The sequence below is a fragment of the Myotis yumanensis genome, unplaced genomic scaffold (genome assembly GCF_028538775.1).
Source record: "Myotis yumanensis isolate MYYU_CA2020_CCGP unplaced genomic scaffold, mMyoYum1.0.hap1 SCAF_7, whole genome shotgun sequence".
In the NCBI taxonomy this organism is placed as follows: Eukaryota; Metazoa; Chordata; class Mammalia; order Chiroptera; family Vespertilionidae; genus Myotis; species Myotis yumanensis.
Genome location: NW_027223758.1, coordinates 55434564 through 55461950, shown reverse-complemented (window position 1 = coordinate 55461950; position 27387 = coordinate 55434564). Strand labels below are relative to the sequence as shown.

Sequence of the window (27387 nt, the reverse complement as noted above, 5' to 3'; positions counted from 1 at the left end):
AAAATATTTAGAGACCATTGGCAAACCATATTAATTTAAACACTTTGAAATAGCCTTAACAACATGATAGTGTTGATAATTTACGATATATTTAATAAGGGGGTGGATGGATAAGAGAGTGTTTAAACACATACTTGCCTCCTCCCACAACCAGGTCAAAATTGTAACCAAACTACAGAACAACCATCATTCAGAACCACCTGAAATGGAGCTGAATGGAAATCCTACAACTACAGAATTAAAGCCACATGGAGACTGGTAGGAGGGGTGGTGACAAGGAATGGGCTGGTCTCACAACCACATATGGTGGATGAAAACAGTGAGGGATATTTCGGCTATGGAGTCCCCTGAGTAATGAGGAGTCTCAGCCCGAAGCAGGTCCCCCAGCCCAGAGTTCTAGTGCCAGGAAGAGAAGTCCCCATAACTTCTGTCTATAAAAACCAGTGGGGATTGAAGTACAGGGTGAGATAAAACATAATTAAACATGTGAAAGCAATTATTAATATATTGTGTTTGATATAAAATGCAAGGTTGCACTATTAAGAATCTCACATTTTGATTGGCCTTTACTTGAGTCAATTTACTTTAAGTTACAAAGTTAATGACTAGTATAACTTGTGCAGTGGCTATACATTTTCTAAAATCTTTTCATCAACTTATTAATTCATGTGATCAATTTAACTGGTTAACAAGGAAAGAAGGAAATTAGAAAAGATCCCAGAGAGAGAAGAAAGAGTTGGTAGAGCAGGAATTCTGAAATGTCCTTAATTGATTAGTTGTAGTTGAGCAACATCAGCACTAGCACATTAAAAATTCCAGGATGGCCCTAACCGGTTTTGCTCAGTGGATAGAGCGTCGGCCTGCAGACTGCAGACTGAAAGGTCCCAGGTTTGATTCAGGTCAAGGGCATGTACCTTGGTTGCGGGCACATCCCCAGTGGGGGGTGTGCAGAAGGCAGCTGATCAATGTTTCTAACTCTCTATCCCTCTCCCTTCCTCTCTGTAAAAAATAAATAAAATATATTTTAAAAAATTCCAGGATGAAAGGGGGGGTGGGGTACAGAAAGAGATTAACCAAAGAACTTACATGCAAATATGTATAACCCATGGACATAGACAATAGTGCGGTGAAGGCCTGGGAAGAGGGCAGGAGCAGGAGGAGGGCAATAGGGGAAAGTTTCTGTAATACTTTCAACAATAAAGATAAATTTAAAAAAATAACAGTAACAAAAAAAAGAAAGAACATATAAAGAAAAAAAATTTCCAGAATGAAAATGTTTGATATTGCTAGAAATTTGGCTGGCCTATTTTGAGCAAATATTTTATTTGTTTAGTTTCTAAAATTAGCTCTACGTGGCCTTTGGAACTCCATATTGGTATTTTCCTGTTTTATTTACAAGAATAAATTGAGAACATAGATTTATTTCACTACATAATTCATTGGTTACATTTTATGTCTCCTTTCTTTTCACTTGATTATTCAATTCTGCTGGAATATTCCCTGCTCCCTTGACTTCCAGGAAAAGCAACAGTATGCTTACAATGCATCGTGTTGGGTTGTGAAACATGATTTTAAATCCTACACATCATTATGTCATTTACTTTATTTTATTATTTATTTATTTTTAATATTTTTATTGACTTCAGAGAGGAAGGGAGAGGGAGAGAGATAGAAACATCAATGATGAGAGAGAACCATTGATCTGCTGCCTCCTGCACGCCCTCTACTGGGGATCCAGCCCGGGCATATGCCCTTGACCGGATCAAACCCGGACCCTTCACTCCTCAGGCCCTGAGTCAAACTGACTAGGGCATTGGTTCTCAACCTGTGGGTCGACCCCTTTGGGGGTCGAAGGACCCTTTCACAGGGGTTGTCTAAGACCATTGGAAAACACATATATAATTACATATTGTTTTGTGATTAATCACTATGCTTTAATTATGTTCAATTTGTAACAATGAAATTGGGGGTCACCACAACATGAGGAACTGTATTAAAGGGTCGCTGCATTTGGAAGGTTGACAACCACTGGTGGGCAAACTGCGGCTCAAGACCCACATGCGGCTTTTTGGCCCCTTGAGTGTGGCTCTTCCATAAACTACCCCGAGCGGGCGCACGTACAGTGCGATTGAAACTTCGTGGCCCATGTGCAGAAGTTGGTTTTCGGCCTGGGCGAGTCTATTTTGAAGAAATATCTGTTGACTAATGAGTTTGCCGACTACTGGGCTAGGGCATCATAATGTCATTTAAATAACAGCAATCAGAAACCACTGTTACAGTCCTCTTACTTTCGTTTCAAAGTTGTATTTTGTGATTGGGGCTAAATTATGTGGTGGGTTGGTGTGTGGGTTGTCAACGGGCAAGGTGCTTGCTTGTGAACTTTCCTGGAAGCTTGCTGTTTGGAGTCTACGTACCACTCTGACTCCGCAGAAAGGCAAGACCCACCTCATTCAGGACCACTCTGCTACAATCATCCATTCTGGTTTGAAATGTTTTCAATTTACACATGCAAAAATGCAGGTTGCTCTTAATCTATGCCATAATCTGTACTATTACCCGCCCCGTTAAAAAACAAAACAAAAAAGACTAAAACAACACGGAATCCCAAATTCACACTTCGCACCCTGAACATCAGGACTGACCTCATCCTAGCTACCCAGCTACCCGGGTCGCGTCCCCACCCTCACTTCCTCCAGCCCCACCTCCCGGCCCGCCAGCCAGAGCTCCTCGCCCCGCCCCTTCCCTCACAGCCAATGGGGGGCGCCGCACCGCCCGTCGGAAACTGCTGGGACCCGCCTCTCCATCACCCGAGGCTGAAGCCGGGCGTCCACCCACCACTCCGCCTCTTCTCTCGCCTTTATTTTGTGCCTCCGCGCCGCGCGCATGCGCACTCGCCCTGGGCCCTGGCCGGCCGCGTCGGGGTCGCTCTCCCTCTCCTTTCTTTCCCGGGTCGCGCGGCTCCCCGCAGCCCTGCCCACCCTGCTGTCTGTGAGGGCCCCTCTCCCAGTCGCTGAGCGAAGCTGCTGCTCGGCCTTGGGTGCGCCAGGACCCGGATGTGGAGTCGCTGACGCCGGCGGGGACTCCGAGGCTGGGCGGAGCGCGGCGGCGTGCGTGGGGCTGAGCGCGGGGGCCGCTGGGCAGGGGCGCTCGCCGGGCGCCGGGTGGTACCACCGCTGCCCACGGGGAGGCGGCGGCCCCGTCCTCGGGCGCCCACCCGAAGCGAGGGGCCGGGGAGAGAAAGGGCTGGCAGTTAAGCTGGCCCCCCGCCGCCCTCGACGACGCCCCGGGCTAGCTGCACTCGGCTCCCCTCGCTCCCCGCGCTCCCGGCCGGGGGAGAGCGTGGTTTCCGGGCGGCCGTCGCTGTAGCCCGGCCGGGAGCCCCGAGGAAGCGGAGTCCCCGCCCACGGCGCCCTCCCCTCCTCTCCGCCCGCCCGCCCGCCGCCTCCGAGCCGCTGCGGTCGGGCGTCCAGTCTGAGCGTGGGCGCGGCGGCGGCGACGGCTGAGGAGTGGCGGTGGGCTCGGCGGGGATCGTGCCGCCGACCCCAAGAGTTCCCCCCACGGTCCCTGCGGCTCGCTGCCGCCCCCGCCGGCGCCGAGAGGCCGGCCCGGGCCCGACTCCTTCACGGGGCCCCCGGCGGCGGCAGCGGCTGCAGCGGAGCCCACCGCTGGGGCCCCGATGAGTAACTCCCGGAACAACCGGGTGATGGTGGAAGGGGTCGGGGCGCGGGTAGTGCGCGGCCCGGACTGGAAGTGGGGGAAGCAGGACGGCGGCGAGGGCCATGTGGGCACGGTCCGGAGCTTCGAGAGCCCCGAGGAGGTGGTGGTGGTGTGGGACAACGGCACCGCCGCCAACTACCGCTGCTCGGGGGCCTACGACCTGCGCATCCTGGACAGCGCGCCCACGGGTAAGCCCCCGCCGCCGCCGGGCCGCGCGCGGGGAAGGGGCGAGGCGGGGTGGGCGCCGGCGGCCGCCCGGGACCGGGCCTGGGTGGAACGCCTCCCGCAGCGCCCGGCTGGAGTGAGCGGAAAGGGAAGCGGCCGAGGGAATTTCAGGTTCAGTATTTAATAAACAGAAACTTGCAGAAGAGACCCCCGCTCCCCGCCCCATCACTAAGGGAAAAGGTGGGCAACACCATCACCAGGATGCTTTCAAGCCTGGAAGACACAAAGCCCGCGGAAGACAGCAGACAGTTCCCCTCCTCCCCCTTCTCTAGGGTCGGGGGGTCTCGAGAGGCTGGTCTAACAAGCCTTTGAAATTCATCGGAAATTAATCAGACGCCAAGTGATAACTGTCAGAAGGGAGGCTGGCCTTGCCAGATGGTGCTTAGTTCACCGGTTACAATTGCCAAGGGGCACTAAGTACCCCCCCCCCCCCCCCCCGCACTTGGAGTTCGGTGGCTGAATGCTGCTTGGGACCCTGTGGAATGATTTCTCATCTAAATTGTTCCATTTTATATCGTTATACCAACACAGGGAAAATAGTCTAAACATTTCTTTTTGTTAAATACTTTTTCCAAGTGGAAGATAAGCATAGAAAACACCCGATACGTGTTTTTGTTAACATCTCATTTTGTATGTAAGGTTCTGTCAGAGACTTATCCAATAGCACAGCAATGAGTCAGTGTCCTTGATTCACAAAATTTCAGGGATCTGTGTGTTATTGACTCTAGATTTTTTATGTAATATAAAATAAAGGTCTAATTTATTTTAATCAAATTAATTTTTCATATAGATTTATCCTTAATAGTAATAGTAGAAAATAGTTCAAATTTAAAATTTGATACTTTTTAGAATGCATAAGTAAGCTACTTCTGACAAAGCCTAACATCCTTAAGTGGGTACCTAGTTTTTGTTAGCAGCAATAAAAAGGGATATGAATACAAGCCAACTCGATTTTTGAGATTACTCATAAAATTGTGTTTTCTACCTTGCTTTTTCAAACATTGAAAAAGACGTATGTGCAGTACCAAAAGGAAAGATTCAACAGTACAAAAAGGGGCAGCCATTGTTAGCAGTTTCTTGTGTATTTTTACACAATACTCTGTTCATTGCAAGCGTATGTATTAATATACTCTAAATCTATTACCCTTTAAGCAAAAATAGTAATAAACTTTATTCTCTTCTGCACTTTTGTTTCTTAATAATATGGATTGGCGATTGTGCCATGTTGGCACCTTATTCTTTCATAGCTGCATACTATTCCAGTGACTGGATGCAGTATTTTATTTAACCAGTGCTTTTTTTTTTTTTTTTTTTAAGAATATATTTTTATTGATTTCAGAGAGGAAGGGAGAAGGAGAGAAAGATAGAAACATCAATGATGAGAGAGAATCATTGGTTGGCTGCCTCCTGCATGCCCCTACTGGATATAGAGCCTACCACCCGGGCAATGTGCCCTTGACCGGAATTGAACCCAGGACCCTTCAGTCCGCAGGCAGACGCTCTATCCACCGAGCCAAACCGGCCAGGGCTTTTTTGATGGGCATTGATATTGTTTCACGTCTTCTTATTTACAGAGATGGAGTGAATAAATCTGTGTATGTGTATCGTTGTGCATTTGTGCTGAGTATATCTGAAGTGGAATTGCATCAAAGGATACACATATTTAACATTTTGATAGATAGCAACTAGTTGTCCTCTGAAGACATTTTACCAATTTACACTCCTAGCAACACTTTATGAGGCCTATACCCGTTTTTGTACATTCTTAAAATGTTTTCATGCTACCTCAAACTAAAGTTTGACCATAACTCAATAATTTGGAGGCATCATGGGATAAGTTATTGTAGGTTTATAGGGAAATTTAAATGTCTTTCCAGAGTAAAGGTAAAATGTAACAAATCTTGTACTACAGCAACTTGTTAAATATATGTTAATGTGTAGTATGGAGTATATCTGTCCTATAAATAGTTTCATTATCATATAAAGCAGGTGTTTTTCAGATGTTAACTGTTATAAAATCTTAGTTTAATTTACAAGATTATTCCATGCATTATTTAGTTTGCTGTGTGTAGCAATTCATCGTGTTCAACTGATTCTTTAGCAAACAATTAAAAAAAATTTTTATTCAGCTTTTATTTTTATTTTTAGAGAGAGAGGAAGGGAGAGTGGTAGAGAGATAGAAACTTCGATGAGAGAGAAACATGGACTGGCTGCTTCCTGCATGCCCCCTACTGGGGATGGAGCCCCAAACCCGGGCATGTGCCCTGACTGGGAATGGAACTGGGGACCTCTTGGTTCATGGGTTGATGCTAAACTACTGAGCAACACAGGCCAGGCTTTTTTTTTTTTTTTTTTTTAAATCCACACCCAAGGATGTTTTCCACTGATTTTTAGAGAGAGTGGAAGGGAGAGGGAGAGACAGACAAATATCAATGTGAGAGAGATACCATGGATTGGTTGCCTCCCACATGCGGCCCGACTAGGTTCAGGGATCCAGCCTGCAGCTGAGGTGTCGGAATAGAACCTGGGACCCTGCAGTGCTCAGGCGGATGCTCTGTCCATTGAGACAAACTGGCTAGGGCAGGCCAGTCTCTTCAGCAAACATTTTAAAAGCACTCCTAGAAGGGCAGCTAGTCTTCTTATGAAACTCTGGAAGAAATCACAAACTCTTGACTCTGGTTTTGCCCCAGGAATATAACACCACTATCTGAGTTTTCCCTTTTTTCTTCTTCAAAATATTTAAAAATAGATGTTTATTAGCATTATATTACATTTTGAAGATTTAATACATATTTATTATATAGCATACTTGGTATTTATTTACATAATAGTTAAAGAATTAAATTTTTTGCCCTAACCAGTTTGGCTCAGCGGATAGAACGTTGGCCTGCGGACTAAAGGGTCCCAGGTTCGATTCCGGTCAAGGGAAGGTACCTTGGTTGTGGGCACATCCCCAGTGGGGAGTGTGCAGAAGGCAGCTGATCGATGTTTCTCTCTCATCGATGTTTCTAACTATCTCTCTCCCTTCCTCTCTGTAAAAAAAAAAAAATTAAATATTTCATTCTGAAATAATTTCAGCCTTACAAAAAATTACAAAACTAGTAAAAAGAGTTCCTTTTGGCTTTTCAGCCATAGTCCTAAAATATTAATGTCTTATAAAGTACAATGATTGAAACCAGAAAAATAACATTGCTACAACACTATTAACTAATCTACAGACCTTATTGAGATTTTGCCAGTTGTCCCACTAATGCTCTTCTTCTGCTCTAGGATCCAAATCAGATTCACACATTGCATTTAGTTGTCATTCAGTCTCTTCCAATCTGGTCCAGTTAGTCTTTCTTTGTCTTTCATGACTTTGACACTCACTGATAATTTTATAGAATATCCTTTACGTTGGGTTTGTCTAATATTTTCTCATGATTCAATTCAGATTATGTGTTTTAGATATAAGTACCATAGATGTGATGTTTTGCACTAAGAAGTGCATTATTTCAGGAGGTACAGGCTACCCATATGTCTCATCAATGAGTGTTTTAACCTATCATTTTTACCTACCATTGCAATGTCAACATGAAAAACACAAATATAACCTTGGTATAGTTATGAAAATACTTTGACCTCATGAAGCCCCTGAAAGGGTCTTGGGGACTACCTTAGGGGTTCAAGAATTACTGCCCTAGACAGAATCTCTCATTGAGAATCAAGAGGATTGTATAAGAATGTTCACAGCAATATTTTATGTAAAAGCAAAAAATTAGAACTCCTAGGTGGTTTGGCTCAGTGGATAAAGCATCGGCCTGCGGACTGAAGGGTCCTGGGTTTGATTCCGGTCAAGGGCACCTGCCTGGGTTGTGGGCTTGATCCCTAGTAGGGATTGTGCAGGAGGCAGCTGATCGGTGATTCTCATCATTGATGTTTCTATCTTTCCCTCCCTCTCCCTTCTCTGAAATAAAAATAAAAATAAAATAAAATTAAAAAGCCAAAAATTGGAAAAAACTTAAAGGTGCATCAACAGAAGAATGGTTAAACAAACTAAATTTATACAATGAAGTTCTGTACAGAAGAGAAAATTAATATTAAGCAAATAAAGCAAGAAAGTAAAGTTTTTTGAAAAAGAAAGCCTATGATGTGTTAAAGTGCAAAACAGTACTGTTTATTGTTGAAGCAGGGTTGCTTAGCTTGGCACTATTGCTGTTTTGGACTGATTAGATAATTCTTTGTTGTAGGGGGCTGTTCTGTGCATTGTAGACCATCTTCCCTGGCCTCTACCTATAGATACAGTCATGATAACCCCAAATATTTACAGATATTACCAAATACCCCATAGGGAGCAAAATTGCCCCTGAGCCTCATTGGTTTAGGAATATGTATGTGTGTGGTAAAAGTATGCAAGAAAAGTAATGTACTGAATTCCTGGGAGTGGATATCTTTATGTTGGAGGAAGTGGGGTCCAGTTCATGGTAGTACCCCAGGGGCTATAAATATTTTGGTAATGTTTTATGTCTTAAACTAGGTGGTGGGCGCATAGGTGTTTGTTAAATTTTTATGCCTTTTTTGTGTGCTCGACATATTTCATAGTTAATTTTAAAAAGTCTTACGATATTTACCCTAAGGACAATTGAGATTATCTTTGATTTTTCATGGTTTGTTCCTTACTTATACCCATACTATATGAACAAAAAATTTATTACAGTATATTTGGGAATTAAGAAATGGGTAACCTTTAAAATAAAATTCTGTGAAACTTTTCTGAGAGTTAAGGATTCTGGAGTGATTGGGTCATTGTGAATCTTTCTTGTATTCCCTTATTACATATTGGATAAATTGTGTCTGGGTTGTATGGGGGTCTGTAATATTTTGGCATGTACGTTTTTCTTTTTCTTAGATGACACATGTAATGTTTGAATTTATGGTCTAGGAGAGTCAAATCTTGAGAAGAGGAATTGAGTATATATTTGAATGATATAACTTCTATCTTATGTCCAGATATGTTTGGCTAATTTGTAGTGAGCAAGAAGATAGCACAAATATGTGTATAATTGTTGAATTAGTTTAGAGTTAATTGTGGGAAATTGATGTGCAGTTGACATTTTATTATTTAGGTACTGATTTTATAGGGTTTAGGAAGAGAATGTGTTTTTACTTAATACTTGCTTTGTGGTCACTTGACTACAGTATTATTTCCAGAGAAAGAGTAGAGAAAATGAATTTGGGTTTCCTATTAAGGTTCTTTCTACCCTCTTGGGTATGGATAACAAAAAGTTAGGGGTATAGATGATTAGGTTTATTAAAAAATAGTTGCTGGTATTGTTGGTCCAGGCTGTTTTGGGAGCAATTCTTTGTACTTTTCTTCCATTCCCAGCAAAGAGTGCTTCTAACAAACTTCTCAGATGTTAGTCCTCAACTGAAGATCTAAAAGTGCTCACCCTGGATAATAAATGAAATGAATTAATATCTCCAGCTTTTCCTTTCTGAGACCCCCTATTTTTTTTTTTTTTTATTGATTTCAGAGAGGAAGAGAGAGGAGAGAGAGATAGAAACATCATTGATGAGAGAATCATTGATTGGCTGCTTCCTGCATACCCCACACTGGGATTGAGCCTGCAACCCGGGCATGTGCCCTGACCAGGAATCAGTTGTGACCTCTAGGTTCATAGGTTGACGCTCAACCACGGAGCCACACCATCTGGGCCCAGGCCCCCTATTTCTGATGTTTCTAAAACTACAGAAGGAGAAGGGAGTATTATTAGGTAACAGAGACTTAGGAAAACACAGGGGAGGAGGATGCTACACCTGTTAAGGATGAAATATTGTGAGATGTTTCTTACTAATGGCATCTGTAAAGAAAACTTGATTTTCCTATAGATTCTGTCTTATTTTAAAGACTTATGTAAAATATCTTTCCTTATTTATCGCCATCTAATAAAACAATGTTTTCAAGGATGAAAGTCCATCTAGTTTTAATACTCCCGTAGATTGCAGCTTGGTTGAACCTGAGGAGCTCAAGAAATCAACTAGCAACCCTTCTATCAGTACTTCTCAAACTTTAGTAAGTCCATAGATTGCTTGGGGACTGTTAAAAATGCAGATTCTGATTCTTTATGAATGGGATTCAGCCAGAGTAGTTCTAACAAGCTCACAGGTGATATACAGATGTTGCTAGCTCATGGTTACACTTTGAATAACACCTTTTGGTGTATGGGACAATAGCTTCAACCAACTAAGCCACTCAGCCAGAGCGTAAATGTAATACTATCTTAATATGTATTTCTGCTTCAGTACTTTACTGCCTTATCCCTCTGGTTGGATTAGATGTTTATTTTTGGATGTGTTTCCAGGTAGCCACCTACTTGGGTCTCTCCCCTACCTTTTTAATTGTTAGGCAGTGTGATTCCAGTGCACTCTGTGCTTCTATCTATTGCCACAGGTATGCTGTGTTGTAATTTTTTACTAGATTATTAGTTTGAGGGGAAGGAAAGTGTGTTTGTGTGTTCTTTGTATCTCCATTTTGTAGCAAAGCCATGGCTCTGAATGAATTTTTTCTGAATAGAATGCTCTTTTCAAAGAAATTTTCACTAATTTGATCTGAGGTTAGATTGATATTATCTTAAAACAGATAAAAAAAAGATTAAAAAACTTATCTAGTACAAAGCTGGTAAACGGTAAATGTTAGGATGAATAGTCAGTTAGTTCATTGCTTTTTCCCTCTGTTATTCTCTCTTCCATTTATAGTGTAGTAGTTCAGAAATGATCACCATTTATACTACTTTTTTTGAGGAAAATTTGATTAGGGACTTTAAATAATTTATGCTAATCTAGTATGATTAGTTGATTAATGTAACACTATTGTTGGACATCAATAGTTTTTCTCTGTGTGTGTGTGTATACAATATGTAACAGGTAGTTTATACATAATTACATTAGCCTCCTGTTAAAAAACAACAACATTATTACTGTGAGAGAGATTTTGCTATCAAAGTAAGTAATTGAGCTGTATATAAAGCTGTCAGATTGTCTAGTTGGTCAGTCTTTACTACTATGGTATTGTATTTTTACTTTACTGGGGCTCTTAATCTTACATTTTTATTGTTCCAAATAGCAGCTCAAAGTCCCAATCATCCTACACTTTTTAAAAAAAAAATATTTTTTTATTGATTTCAGAGAGGAAGGGAGAGGGAGAGAGAGATAGAAACATCAACAATGAGAGAGAATCATTGATTGGCTGCCTCTTGCCGCCCCCTACGAGGATCAAGCCCACAACCTGGGCATGTGCTCTTGACCGGAATCGAACCTGGGACCCTTCTGTCCACTGAGCCAAACCATCTAGGGCAGCGGTTCTCAACCTGTGGGTGCGACCCCTTTGGCGGTCGAACGACCCTTTCACAGGGGTCGCCTAAGACCATCCTGCATATCAGATATTTACATTACGATTCATAACATGTAGCAACATTACAGTTATGAAGTAGCAACAAAAATAATTTTATGGTTGGGTCACAACATGAGGAACTGTATTTAAAGGGCCAGAAGGTTGAGAACCACTGATCTAGAGCATACTATATTTTTGAAGCCAAGCTGTGCTCTTGGCAAAAGCTATGACATTGTTATATCTACTAAATTATCACATCCTACCCAATATTCAAATTACTGAAATCTAACCATTTTTTGTTAAGCTGCTTCTTGTTTTACGAGAAAGTAGCCTATTCATACTTATGTTTGTATGTGTAATGAAGGGCAGCATAGGTAATTATATTATCTAGTGTGGCAGGAAATTTCCTTTATGTGGCTTTTTCCTTTATGAAATAGATGGATGAGATCAATTTAAATATAAATGTTTCTCTAGCTCTGCACTGTGAGGTTGGTCTGGGACTTTGGCACACAATATTTCTGTTAAACAGCTGAATCCCTGTTGGCTTTGCCAAGGGACTCTGCCAACCTTAGGGGACCTCAGAGGAGACTGGAAGGCTGCAGGGGAAGAAGGGATTTGCTCTTTTCTTGCTCTTCCTGTTAGTGTCATCTTATCCAGCAGGATTTCAGTATCAGTATTTGATTCCAGTTTGCTTATTTTCAGAAATAGCCTTTATGTGTCCACTCCTCAGTGACCCCTGCAGCAGCCAACTCCTCTTTAAAGCTCTGCATCCTGCCCCATGGGACCCTTCCTTTAAGCCCTTTATGTTTCTTTAAAAAAATATGTTTTTATTGATTTTAGAGAGGGAGAGAGAGATAGAAACATTAATAATGAGAGAGAATCATTGATCGGCTGCCTCCTGCAACCCCGGCATGTGCCCTGACTGGGAATCGAACCATGACCTCCTGGTTCATAGGTTGACACTCAACCATTGAGCCACACCAGCCGGGCTGGAACTTACTCTTAATTTTGACTCTTAAGTATGGTGTCTCAAGATAATCAACAGCATGTTGTTTTGTATCATTAAGATACACTACACAAATCTGCTTAACTAGGCCCCAGAAAGCTGCAGCAGGTCTTAATGTGCCAGAGGTGAACACAACAGTGTTAGGTCTTCATGCTCTCAAACTCCCACTCACCTGGAGTACACTGTGTGTTCCATGTGTGACATGTCATTTTTTTTTTTTTTTGTGGGGACCCACTGACTAATTAGTCAACTAATTTACAGTTAGTAAAACCTAATTTCATTGTTAGATATTTTTTAGAAAAAAATAACTATAAAAATAAAGTTTTAATGGAAGTTCACAACCCTTTATTCAGAATGCTTGGGATTGAGTTTATAAACTTTTGGATTTTAGAACCATAACATGGTATGTTTGCCATATATTATTTAACACAACTTTGAGGTCCACAGCAGCACCTTGCTAGCAAATACATTAATATTTCTACAGTGAAACATATGAATAATTATACTAAGGCGATAAAGACTAAATACTATGCATAACATATTGTTTGTTAGTAGTAAACTGTAAGTAAGTTTGCTGCTAACATACAAAACTTAAAGGAGTTTTGGATTTTGAAGTTATAGATAGGAGATTGTGGATTTATATTTTATCTTGCTTTCTTTTATTTTTTTTTTTTTTTTTAAATATATATTTTATTGATTTTTTTACAGAGAGGAAGGGAGAGAGATAGAGAGTTAGAAACATCAATGAGAGAGAGAAACATCGATCAGCTGCCTCCTGCACACCCCCTACTGGGGATGTGCCCGCAACCAAGGTACATGCCCTTGACCGGAATCGAACCTAGGACCCTTCAGTCCACAGGCCGACGCTCTATCCACTGAGCCAAACCGGTTTCGGCTTATCTTGCTTTCAAAGGACCATCTTCTGTGTCTCCTGAAAACCATTGCTGTAAGTCAGCGATTTTTCAACCTTTTTCATCTCACAGCACACATAAACTAGTTACTAAGATTCTGTGGCACACTAAAAAAATATATTTTTTGACGATCTGACAAATAAGTATAATTTTGGTTCATTTATACCAGATGGCTATTTTTTGTGTTGGATATTTTCATTTTTTAATTTGACATTCTGAGGGAAAAGAGGTCAGTGCCCCTGACTAAATAGTCAGATACTGCAATATTTTAAAAATTCTTGTAGCACTCCAGTTGAAAATCGATGATCTAAGCCCCCAAGCAAGAACTTATGCATTTTAACCCCTAGAGTGCCGGGGAGCGCGATCACGCTCCTCCTGTCTTTCACCAAAAGTGCCGGGAGCTCTATCGCACCCCTCCTGCAGTGTCACTATTAGGTGCTAGTAGTTCACTCTTTATTGATATATGGCACCTAAGTGCAGATTACTTAAGATGCCGAATGTTTGTAGTTCTAAAATTGACCACTGACATTTATCTGCCTAATTTTTTACAGGTACTACGATTTTTGAAGTTTACTCAGATTTTGTAGCCCTAAAAGCTTCGAAATGGCGTCCAGTTCTAAGTCTGCTTTTATTAGTGATGATGATATTGCTAAATATGTCAATTCTTGCTGTGAAGATGACGATTTTGTGGAAGATATTGGAGAAGGGTGTCCCTCTATTTTAACGTTATATGTTTTGTTCAAATTTTTTTTCTACTAGTATTTTATAATACAATCAGCAAACAATATATGTCTACGATGAAAACAAATGTAGTAAAGGTTTCCTTAAGTTTTTGAATATGTAACTTCATTTACTTGCGATTCATAATTTTTTTCCTAAACTGCTGTAAAATCAGCAAAAATGCCTTGGCAATTTTAGTATAGTTCCTAGGATATTGGTTGGCACTCAGAGGGTTAAGTACTGGTAGAAAAGTGGCTTTTTTAGAACATTCCTTCTCATTCTCTTAAAGCCATTTCTTTACTCACATACTTTCATATGTTCCCACACCATTTAGTTTGCCTCTTTTACCATTATGTCTGGATTACAGTGATTGAAACATCTCTCATGTGGAACTAGGAACACAATAATAATTTTTATCCTTGTTTGCCTCTAGATTATCTCTATGTAGAGTAAATCAGTTTTTGTAAAATAGTCTGAGACTTAAGTATCTTTAAAATGTTTCTGGGAGAAAAAATGGGTTCTGAGTTCCAAACAACTGACTTATAAATGAACTTGTAGAATACAACCAAGATAAGGTGGAGTTTAAATTAGTGGAGGAGATAATGAAGCACAGCAGATAGACATTCCTTTTTGGCTTTGGAATACTTTTTAAAGCACATTTACTTTAGTTAGAATTAGTTTGTATTTTCTAAGCACACTTGTGAGTATTTGGTTTTCTCCAGGGGTGAGTTATCCTCTTGGCGATATTTTTGTTTCTCAAAAAGCAAGAAAGAAGTGGGAACTTTTTAATATTTAAAAAATAATTGTTTGAATTTCAGGAGTTTTGCAGAGCTAGTGATAATAAACCATAAAAGCTTGGGGTGGTAATATTTTACATTATGGTGTCTTGCTCTCCCCTTTCCCATAGTCTCTTTTCATGGAATAGTGGATAATGCAGTCATTTAGCAGGGAAAACAAGGCATTTGTTAATTCTAGATTTTATCAAATGGGTCTATTACCTAGAGACATGGACTAACATTTATTGAGTTCCAGAAATGTGTCAGGTGCTATGCTAATTGTTTTACATACATTATCTCACTTAATCCTCCTAAAAATGTTATTTGATGCTTTTCATTTTACTGATGAGAAAACAGGCTATGAGAAATGAACTAGTTCAAGATTTTACAAGTAATAAGTTGATGGTGGAGAGGCAAATCCAGATTTCTCAGTCTTTTTTTCTTCTTGCCCAGTTTATAACATTAGTCTCTTGGAGCCTTAATTCTTCACCTAAAAATGAAGTTGGAATAGGTCAAGGTACGAACGCAGGTGTTTTGCTTCTAAAATGGAATAATGAGTTTTTACCAATTAACAGGAAAAAAATTAAATCAGATATAATTCTTAATTTTGTTTGACCTCATTTTCTATCCCTGTGTAACAAGTGGTAAAAAAAATAACAAATATATTAATAAAATTGTCAATTGTATACCTAATTTGACAACTTGTTTCTTTTGTTTGGACTGTGTGAGGGCATGCTTGTAATTCTGTTATGCAAGCTTCTAAGAGTAGCTACAAAATTAGATGAGAGAATAATTTCTGTCCATAGAAAAAATATGAGAGAGTTGTAGATTTTGGGTGAGAACTTCAAAGTCATTTTTAAAAATACTCATAATAAGAGTTGGTTGGAAAAAAAAGGAGTTGTTTGGAACTTGATGGTGTTTTATTCTACTACACTATTGAAATTTACCAAAAAATAGATAATCTTTTCAATGTTTAAAATGTCTCTCTACAAGATTTACTTGAACATTAGAATACGATTTAATAGCATATATTTTGAATCCAGTATGCTGAATGGGGAACATGACCCCTAGATATGTAATTCTTTTTTAGATACGATAAGAGCTAGGTAGAAAAAAATCCTTGGCAGAGTGAACAGCATAAGAGGCCAAGGTTTGTAATCAGATCCACCTGGGTTTGAATTAGAGCATGCCATTTACTAATGTGTGCTTCAGGCAGGTTACTTCTCTGAGTCTCAATTTCTTCATCTGTAAATGGGGATAATAATGCCTGCCGTTTAGTATTGTTGGGAAGTTTAAATAAAATATGTGAAGCACCAAGCTTGGTAGTAATAAATAGTGGCTAGTGTTATTAATAATAACAATTCTGTTTTCATTAACTTAGTTTTTCTCATGAGTAAGGAATGTGGAATATACCAACTGGTAGGTCACCAAGGCCTCATCCTTATTAGGAATTTAAGGGAAAATAAGATGCATACTCTAGTTGGTTAACCCTCTTTTAAATCTCTGTAAACATTTTGTCACATTAATTTGGGGTTCAAATTGAATGAATCCACAAATCATAAATAGGATTTCTTGGTTGGTTGAATGATAACAATATGCTACAATAAGTAATTACACCTAAGTAGTGGTTAATAACTTATAAATTATTTTTTAATCTTAGGTGAAGTCTTTTAATTAGGGCAAAAATTTAGAGGATTAACTAGGCACTATATTAGTCTAACTAGGGATGTTTTTTATTTTAAAAATTTATAAACCTATTACATAATATTTAAATATCCAAATAGATAAATAATTAATAAATACCTGTGAACCCATCTAGAAGCAAAGCATTACTAATACATTTGAAACACTGTTCTTCCCAATTTCATTCTCTTCCTTCTCCTAGGGCCGTGGTTGGCAAACTGCGGCTTGCGAGCCACATGCGGCTCTTTGGCCCCTTGAGTGTGGCTCTTCCTAAGCTTTAGGAGTACCCTAATTAAGTTAATAACAATGTACCTACCTATATAGTTTAAGTTTAAAAAATTTGGCTCTCAAAAGAAATTTCAATCGTTGTACTGCTGATACTTGCTCTGTTGACTAATGAGTTTGCCGACCACTGGACCTAGGGTAACTACTATCTAGAAATAATTTATTCCAATGGATTTGTTTACATTTATGCTGTCTTAATTAAATTAATTAATTGATTAATTTTTTGTTAATCCTTACCTGAGTATATTTTTCCATTGAATTTTAGAGAGAGTGGAAGGGAAGGAGAGGCACAGAGAGAGAAACATTGATGTGAGACACATCAATTGGTTGCCTCCTGCATGTGCACTGACCAGGTCCAGGGAATGAGCCTGTAACCGAGGTCTGTGCCCTTGACGAGTCAATCCCGGAAGCCTTTATTCCGAGGGTCGACGCTCTATCCACTGAGCCAAACAGGCCAGGGCTATGCTATGTTTTTATATATCTGTAAACAGTATGTACTGCTTTATTTGCAACATTTTGTATTGTATACTTAAAAAATTCAGCATTGCAGTTGAAGGATTCATTCATGTTGAACATTCAATTTTAGGTATGCCATTGTATACCTAATACAGGTTTCCACTCTTTTCGTGAATGGACAATTATATTGCTTACTTTTGCTATTATGCAAAGTGATAATTTAGATGTTCTTGTTCCATGTTGAAGTGATTCATATAGTGAACTGCTTGTAATGAGAACTTCCGTACCCTCTTTCAATCATATTTTCTGCCTAGAAATTCAACATTTTACTTGCATAGATCAGTGCTTTGTGAATTTGAGCCGTTTTCATTGGCGCTTTTAACTTGTCGTTATTGATCTTGACTAGCACGTTTTACTGTTATCATAAAATTTTCCAACAAAGAGACTTAAGCTATGTAAATTCTCTAAGTTATTGCATTTAGGCCAGATGCCATTAAAACAGAGCAGATGGTCATTTGAGTACTAGTAGAATGAGTCAAAAGCTATCATCAGGTGGTTCATTTAATGGTGGCAGATGTCTTCATAAAGCTTAGCAAAGGCAAAGAGCATTAACTCTTGATAGTAACATGGTATTCTACAGGAAGGAGAAAAAGCATAATAGGTTTAGTTAGGGATTTAAGTTTTATGAAATGAAATTTTTAAGAAATAATTCTTGCCAGGGCAAAAGAGGTTTAGACTGGGAGGAAATAGTTTTAGATGAGAATAAATTGGATAGATGTATTAACGGGAAACAAAAAAGCCACCAATGTGAGATATCAGTCAAATTTGGGCCTTGTTTATGTAATGCCCCTTCACCTGTTTTATGTTTTCTTTAAATATCAACTTAAAAAAAAAATTCAGTTAGTTGCATTCTCCTTAAAAACTTTTTAGTGCTCATATTGGTAGTGGAAGGAGGTGTTGCTTTGTTTACTTTTTTCAATTCTCATCACTTTTTCCAATTCCAGTCTGTTTCACAGCTGTTCAGTAGCTTTGTTGGTGTTTGAACTGTGGGAACTCAGAAAGGATTTGGATGTGCTTTTGTGTGCATTAATGGTTTTCCTGGAGTATTCTTTAAAACCATGAATTGTAGAAGGGCCTTTTTTTTTTTTTTAAACCAGCTATTATTGTGTATTTAAATGGTTTCTTTTAAAGAAAGCCTGCTTAAGATTATGCGCTCATGAATGTTATCATTGTGCTTTGTGAAAATTAAGGTAGAGATGAAGTATATAATATAAATAGCTAAAAACTGGACTTTTTCTCCTTTCGGTCAGCGAGAGGTTGGGATACATTTTCCCTATGCTTTTTATCAACTAACTCTTCGTTTGAAGTGCTGCACAGATAGTTTAGAAAAAAACTCTAAGTGCATAGGGATACTGATTGTTTGGTGCATTTTACTTTTTGTAACGACATAGAAGACCTATTTTACATCTTGTTCAGAAACTTAACCATTGTAGAGACATTTACTATTATGCTATTTGATATTATGTTTTTGGTCATAGTGCTTTCCTGTAGTAAGACAGATTAGACCAGGGGTGGGCAAACTTTTTGACTCGAGGGCCACAATGGGTTCTTAAACTGGACCGGAGGGCCAAAACAAAAGCATGGATGGAGTGTTTGTGTGAACTAATATAAATTCAAAGTAAACATTATTACATAAAAGGGTACGGTCTTTTTTTTTTTTTTTTAGTTTTATTCATTTCAAACGGGCCAGATCCGGCCCGCAGGCTGTAGTTTGCCCATGGCTGGATTAGACTCTAACTTCAGATATGTGGCAATGAGAAGTGTATCTAAATAATGTATATATTTTCTTTTCATACACGTGGAATTGCTCAATTTGTGTAAGGCTTAAAAGAAATAAAAATTTCTAAGTAACAGTTAATACCCTATTACTAAAGTAGCTATTTAAAAGTTGGTTTCTATAAATATTTGTTTAGAGTCTCTCATGTTTTTGTTTGTTTTAGCTTTTATTTTAATTATATGCTTATACTACATATTAAATACCCCTACTCACCCAGCTGCTTCCTAGAATTAATACACACTCAGTGTAGAAAACTTGGAAAACTACAAAGAGTAATCCCATTAGTACATTTTGGGGATTATCTTTCTAGTTTTTATGTGCACATGAATTATATGTATTATGTGATTTATTTATCAAAATGGTATACTGTATTTCTTTGCAAACTGCTTTATAAAGTAATAATACAGTTTGTGATGTCAGTAACATATCTTCTACAACATGGTTTAATAACTGAATTTCCTTTATGAATGACTATAGTTTACACGTAAGTAACCCCATTTAAAAAATATATTTTATTGATTTCAGAGAGGAAGGGAGAGGGAGAGAGACATAGAAACATCAATGATGAGAGAGAACCATTGACCGACTGCCTCCTGCATGCCCCACACTGGGGATTGAGCATGCAACCCAGGCATGTGCCCTGGCTGGGAATCTAACCATGACCTCCTGGTTCATAAGTTGATGCTCAACCACTGAACCATGCCAGTCAGGCAATAACTCCATATTTTTTACATCAGTTATGTTAAATTTTTGTTTCTATCTACTACAAACAATTTACTATATTTGGATATTATCTTTTGGTGTACTGGGTGACATCCAACCCACTGAACCACACTGGCCAGGGCTGTGTTTTCTTTTCAAAATTATGAAATTAATAATTCTATATAATAAAAGCCTAATATGCAAATTGACTGAACTGCAGAACGACTGGTGGAATGACCGGTCACTATGATGCACCCTGACCACCAGGGGGCAGATGCTCAGTGCAGGAGCTGCCCCCAGCCTGCAGGTGCCAGGCCAGCCAAGGCAAGTGCCAGCGGGGGCCCCCCAATTATCCTGCCGGTTGCCCCACAGAGAGAGGTGACCAGCAGCAGCAGCGGTGGAGGATGGGGCTGGCACTGCCCCCCAATTGCCCTGCCGGTCAACTCCAAGGTGAGTGTCAGCAGGGGCCCACTGATTGCCCTGCTGATCACCCCATAGATCGGGCTTGATCGCCAGCCAGGCCTAAGGACTCTACCCATGCATGAATTTTGTGCACCGGGCCTCTAGTATGCTTATAATAAAACTAAACAATTCAAAAGTATATAGAACAAAATATGAAAGTGCCCTCTCCTTCCCCATCTGTGCACCCTTAATCACTGTCAGCAATTTTGTAGTGGGCTTACAGATTTTTCTCTATTTATACACTTACGTATATGTGTGTTCACATGGGCATGCATGTGACTTCTAGGTTTTGTGCCATGCTTAGAAAAACTTTACTCAAAATTGTAAAATATGCTGTTCAACTTTTTTCTAGTACTTTATGGTTTTCTTTTTTCATATTTAATACTTTTTAAAAAATGTTTTTATTGATTTTAGAGAGAGAGGAAGGGAGAGGATGAGAGAGAGAGAGAGAGAGAGAGAGAGAGAGAAAGAGAAAGAAACATAAGTGTGAAAGAGAAACATTGATTGGTTGCCTCCCACCAGAGATTGAACCCGCAACTTGGTATGAGCCCTGGTTGGGAATCGAACCCATGACCTTTCAGTGCACAGGACGATTGATGTTCAACCAACTGGTACACACTGGCCAGAGCTCATATTTAATTCTCTAATTTATCTTTATTTTTGGTATGTTGTATTTAAGGAACTATAATTTAACAAAGATTATAACTTATTTTTGTTTCAGTTATAATGGTTACATAGCAAATTACTTCAAAACTTAGTTGTATGAAACAATTTATATGCTATGGCTTCCATGGACTAGGGATTTGGATGTGGCCTTAAGGGGAATGGCTTGTTTCTGCTCCACAATGTCTAGAACCTCAGCTGGAAGTGTCAAATATTGGAGGGGCTGGCAGAGTCAGGCTTCTTAGGTATAAGGCATCCCTATACCCCTTTGTGGCCACTCCCTCTGGTCTTTCCTCTATGGCAGCTTCATAATAGCCAGACTTACTATGACAGAGTTCCCAAGGCATGAGGTAAGGAGAAAGACAGACTGGACAGACAAATAGCACTTGCGTTGTCTTTTATGACCAAGCCTCCGAAGTCATATAGTGTCACTCCCACCACCTTTTATTGACCAAGGCAGTTGCAAATGTCTACCCAGGTCCAGTGTCTGTGGGGGGAAATAGACCTGTTTCTTGATGGTCATGTGTTATTGTCATGTCAGAAGAGAACTTGGAATGGATGTAGATTGGTGTGGCCCTCTTTGGATTTTAGAATTTAACTTAAAAATACCTTTGTGTGAGCTAGAATAATTTTTTAATTTTATAAACTTTTGCTATTTGTGTTGGGAGATAGTAATTATAGGAGTAATTACAGATTTTTTCAAAATTAATATAAGGAATTGATTACATACTGATTTAATGCAAAATATAGCAAATTCTTAGTAACCCAGGGATGATTAGGCAGGTTATGGATTGTTTGGTACTTTTTAAAATCTTTATGTGATTAAAAAAACCAAAATAAATAATTTTCATTGTATTCAATTTATATACCCAATAAAGAAGAATAGATGAAAGTTGCATTCAGCCTTTTGATTTATATTCTAAAAGACTGAAGCGGTTAATACTAGTGAATGCTGGTAGCTTTGAGTTGTGCAGCTATAAATCTGGGATTTTTAATTTTAATGTGCATTCTGTTTAGACTAGAATATGATTTCTTTTGGGCCTATTGCTGATGATTTTCATGACAGAATTTTCATTCTAGCCATAGGATAGAATCCATCATTATCACTGATGAGAAGTGGTGGATGATCTGCTGGTATGTAGGACTATCTTGCATGGCAGTTATGTCCACTGTTGCTATTCTGGAGTGAAAACAGTGAAAGGAATGGAGAAGACAGGTATAGCCCCAGGGAAGCCATAAGCCTTGGGGAAAAACCTGATCTGATGATATAGTAAGAGAATGGCTATGGAGAAGGTAGCTAATTTGCTAAAATGAGGATAATCCACACATGAATAATTGAATATTCTCTATATGCAGTCTCTGGGAAATTGAGAAATTAAGTTCTTGATTTCTGTGTAAGTATTGTTGAATTTTCCTAGGATATATGATGATTTTGATCACTAAATTATTTAAATGGATGATAGTACATTTAATCTATATTAAGATGAAATTAAGTACAGTGGGGCCTTGACTTACGAGTGTCCCGACTAAGGAGTTTTTTGAGATACCAGCTGTCTCTCGGCCGATTTTTTGCATTGAGTTGATAGAGTAATTTGAGTTATAGAGCTCCTTAACAAGCTCCTTAACGAGCTCGGTCTCGGAACGAATTAAACTTGTAAGTCAAGGCCCCACTGTACTGTATAATTCTTTATAAATTAATTTCAGTATAGTTCTTTATATTTTGCTTTAAAGCCTTTCATAATGTATTTACCTGAATTATATCACTTTAGCTTCACAATGTCCCTTTCTATGTTGTCATAGTCTGCTTGAGCTGCCATAACAAACTATCATTGACTGGGTGGTTTAAACAACAGGAATTTATTTTTCATAGTTGGAAGTTCAAGATCAAGGTATTGGCAAGATCAAGGTGTTCATTCGCTGGTGACAACTCTCTTCCTCGCTTGCAGATAGCTGCCTTCTTAGTGTGGCGTCCTGTGGCAGATAGAGAGAGACCCCTGTTCTCTCTTTCTCTTCTTATGAGGGCACTAATCCCATCGTAGGGGCTTACCCTCATTACCTCATTTACCTTCCAAAGGCCTCACCTCCAAACATCCATTGGGGGACAGGGCTTCAACATATGAATTTTTGGGGAACACATTCAGTCCATTGCATATGAAAGGAAGTGTTTTCTTAATTTATAGATGAGAATATTGATCCCAGAGTAGTTTAAACTAATATTGAACATTACCTAGCTAGTACATTATAGAACTAGTCTTAAGTCACATACCCTTGTTTTACCACTTAATACAACAGTTTAAATATACAGGTTAGAAATAATTTTATGTTGTTATTTCCCAGCATGACTAAAATTTATCTTTAAATCTCTGACTGTATTTCATATTCCTGTCAAACAAATAAAGCTTCTCCTGGTTCATTGAACATATTTTGTGTTTTTCTGAGATTTCTTCTTTTTTCCTTTGAAAGTCTACTCATCCATCATTTCTATGACACACTTCTGATTATTTTTTTTAATTTAGTTTTTTAGATGCATTTCTATCAGTGGAGCTTGCATTTCTTAAAATTAGCATGTGCTTATTTTGTTCTTCCCCTTTCTGTTTTATTTTTATTTTTTTATTTTTTTTTAAATATTTTTTATTTATTTTTTACAGAGAAGAAGGGAGAGGGATGGAGAGTTAGAAACATCGATGAGAGAGAAACATCGATCAGCTGCCTCCTGCACGTCCCCTACTGGGGATGTGCCCGCAACCAAGGTATGTGCCCTTGACCAGAATCGAACCTGGGACCCTTCAATCCGCAGGCTGATGCTCTATCCACTGAGCCAAACCGGTTAGGGCCCCTTTCTGTTTTAAAGGGAACTGTTTTTAAATATGACATTTCTATTTGTTTTCTCTTGAATGATTTCATTTGTACTTTTTTGTTTGTTACCTTCTACATCTCTTGTTTTGTAACCCATAACACCAAGTCCTAAATCTCTCTTGACTATTTCTTTCTACTTGCTGTATTATTACCCTGACTTAAACTATCATTATCTTGCCTAAACTACTGTATAAACTTCTTATGACTTGACTGCCTTTCTCTAACCAGTTTTAGTTTCTTCCTTTCTGTTCTTCATACTACAGCAAGAGTGATATTTGAAAACAATAGAGGGCTTGGCTACAGTGGCAGTAAGGAAATAATTACTGAGTGAATCAGTAGGTACTGATGTCCTCCATCTTCTCTGTTCCTACAATCAAGTGTTTGTATAGAAGGAGACTGCAGAAGGATTGCACACTAAACATTTGGTTTATGTCATGCTTTTTGAACTTCACTAGGTATCCCAATTTCCTTCTAGTGTTCATTCCTCCCTAACCCTCATTTTATTCTTTTTTTTATTTTTATTTTTTATTTTTATTTTTTAAAATATATTTTATTGATTTTTTACAGAGAGGAAGGGAGAGAGATAGAGAGCTAGAAACATCGATGAGAGAGAAACATCGATCAGCTGCCTCCTGCACATCTCCCACTGGGGATGTGCCCGCAACCCAGGTACATGCCCCTGACCGGAATCGAACCTGGGACCCCTCAGTCCGCAGGCCGACGCTCTATCCACCGAGCCAAACCGGTTTCGGCCTCATTTTATTCTTAATCACCTCCACTCAGACACAGATTTATCCTTATGTTTGACTCTTTACTTAGAATCTGGTTACCTTAATCATAGGAACTTTAAATCTATATATAGAAAATTAATTATATAGAGTTTTTTTTCTTACCAGGAAATAGCAATAGTACAATGTTTTTGTAGAGTTTAGTGCTTTTTTACTCTAGTTCTTGCATGTATAGCACATTCTTATTAGATTCCTAGAATATCTTTTACCTTTAAAGAACATAGTGCTTCCTCCAAAGGGAACTAAAATAACTTCTTTCTTTTATTTAATTATGGAAAATTTCTAAACTTACAAAAATATAAAAATGAACCTCCATGTTACCTGTTGCCCAACTTCAACTTGAGCAATCCCCTCTGCCCCCTCCCAATTATTTTAAAAGAAATAATATTTTTTATATATAAATATTTCAGTTGAAATAACTTTTTCAAGGGCCCCAAATAGCTGATAGAGAACCAGAATTGGAATCCAGGTGTGTGTCACTGTTATACAGACAGCACAGCTCTTGCTTATCTATATACTAGAGGCCTGATGCACAAAATTCGTGCGAGGGGCTCGGCCCTGCCGTCGAGCGGCTGCCTCTGCCTTGGCCCCTGCCCGCCGCCTCTGCCTTGGCCCCCACCGCTGTGGCTTCATCCAGAAGGTCATCCGGAAAGACGTCTGGTCTAATTAGCATATTATGCTTTTGTTATAGATATTTCCATCTGTGTCATTGACCCATTTACCATTAAACCCCTGGATGCTGCCACCATCATCTCCAATGCAAAAGCTACAGGCGGTCGGGTTATCACAGTGGAAGATCACTACCAGGAAGGTGGCATTGGAGAAGCAGTATGTGCCGCTGTGTCTGGGGAGCCTGACATCCTTGTTCATCAGCTGGCAGTGTCAGGAGTCCCTCGAAGTGGGAAACCTTGCGAATTGCTGGATATGTTTGGAATCAGTGCCAGACACATCATAGAAGCTGTGAAACACACTTTAATGAATTAAGATAGCTGTGTTCTTTAAAAGTCAGTCTGTTGAGTTTGGTCTTAAAACAGTTAATCTTTATATTGCATTAATGCTAGATGTTATCAAACTATTGTTTATATTATTGCACATTTTTAAAACATTTAACACCTTTCTTTATTCCCAATTAGAAATTCAAGTTAACTACCTTTCGGTTAAACTGTGACTGTATCCACAAATGCTACTCTCATTTTTGAATAATTGAAGTAGGTTATAACTTCATATGTAACAGAATAGCAAACAAAACAGCTACGCCTAATACAAAATTTTCTGAGAAGGTTATAAATAAATGTTGGGAATCAAAATAGAGTTAATAGTTTCTTAAATATTTCTAATTTCCTTGTAAGAAAATGTGAATTTAATTTTAGAGTTAAGTAGCCCAGGTTTTGAAGCAAATTTGAGCTTTCATGTAATGCAATTCTACCTGCAGCTTTCCAGACATTGTTTGACTGCAGTTAGTTGCCTTGGGATTTCCTCAGAAGCTTGACTTCATCTCTCCTCCGTAGTTTAGAGGCCATAGAGCAGCAGTGAAGGTTCTTATAATCATACTGCTTTCTTTTTTTTTTTTTTTAAATGTATTTCTTTATTGATTTCAGAGAGGAAGGGAGAAGGAGAGAGAGAGATAGAAACATCAATGATGAGAGAGAATCATTGATTGGCCGCCTCCTGCACACCCCCTACTGGGGATCGAGCCCGCAACCCAGGCATGTGCCCTTGGCCGGGATCAAACCTGGGACCCTTCAGTCCGCAGGTTGACGCTCCATCCACTGAGCCAAGCCGGCGAGGGCCATACTGCTTTCTTAAAGATATGAAAGCATAACTAGTTCTAGTCTGCATACTACACAGTTAGGTGAGGTTTCAAAAATGTTTCATTTTTTTCAGTGACCAAACCAGATTACTAACTAGCTTATATTCATTTACTAAGATTACTAAAGTTAATGTAATAAAGAATTTTAAAACTTCAACATTAAAAAAAGAGTCGCCTAAGCGACTGTTCAACCGGTAGCTATGGCATGCACTGACCACCAGGGGCAGACGCTCAATGCACAGGCATGGAAACATGGAACAGACTGAGGGAAGGGAGAAAGGGAAAGGGCGGGAAGAGATTAACCAAAGATCTTATATGCATAGTAGAGGCCTGGTGAATGGATTCGTGCACCAGTGGGGTCCCTCAGCCTGGCCTGTGGGGATCGGGCTGAAACTGGCAGTCCGACCTACATCCCCCGAGGGGTCCCGGATTGCGAGTAGGCGCAGGCCAGGCCAAGGGACCTCACCAGTGCACTGGGCCTCTAGTAAGAATAATAGAACGTTATCCCCAATTCTATTACTCTAAAATGTCAATTATTTTCATTACTTTTTAGTGGTACCTTTTATTCTATTGTCTGTCTCATCCATGCATGTGAACATTTTTAGTGAACATTTTCTATTACTCCTTATACCTTAAGGAAAAAAACACAACAAACTCAACTAGAGTATATTGTTATCCTTTAAACTGGGGAACTTGCTTGCTAATCATTTTCTGAAGTTTATTGTTTGTGGGGAAAAAGTCAATACCTAGATAAAAATTCTTAAGTAAGTTGATAGTTTGTTTCTATGATATCTTGAGGATAAAATTGTCTTTTCTTTTGGAGTAATTATTTACCTAGAGGATATGTTTAAATTTCTCAAAAGATTTCTGAGTGTTGAAGTCTGAAACATCTCCTTGGGGATAAAAGATTCTTCTTTCTTTCTCTGGACTGAATCTAAGTTTCAGTTTGTGAATGATATCAAGGGAAGTGCTACTGACAAATGTCTTTACTAATGGAAAAAAGAAGGAATAGAAGCTATTTAGCCTATAATTTGTGCTGATTAAAATATTTGTAATATGTTATCTTGAAACTATATATGGTACATTTGAAATATTGTTTCCTACTTTATTGAAATACTTGG

The 27387-nt window shown here is 39.1% G+C and overlaps 1 protein-coding gene across 1 annotated transcript in view; it reads left to right on the top strand.

The window, feature by feature from the left end:
- The first annotated feature begins 3151 nt into the window (after positions 1–3151).
- Positions 3152–27387, top strand: part of MIB1 (MIB E3 ubiquitin protein ligase 1) — a 133471-nt gene continuing 109235 nt past the window's right edge. Inside the window, exon 1 of the mRNA XM_070420525.1 lies at positions 3152–3905. Coding sequence (XP_070276626.1) covers positions 3677–3905 — 229 coding nt within the window. The 5' untranslated portion in view covers positions 3152–3676. The remainder of the gene's footprint in view (positions 3906–27387) is intronic.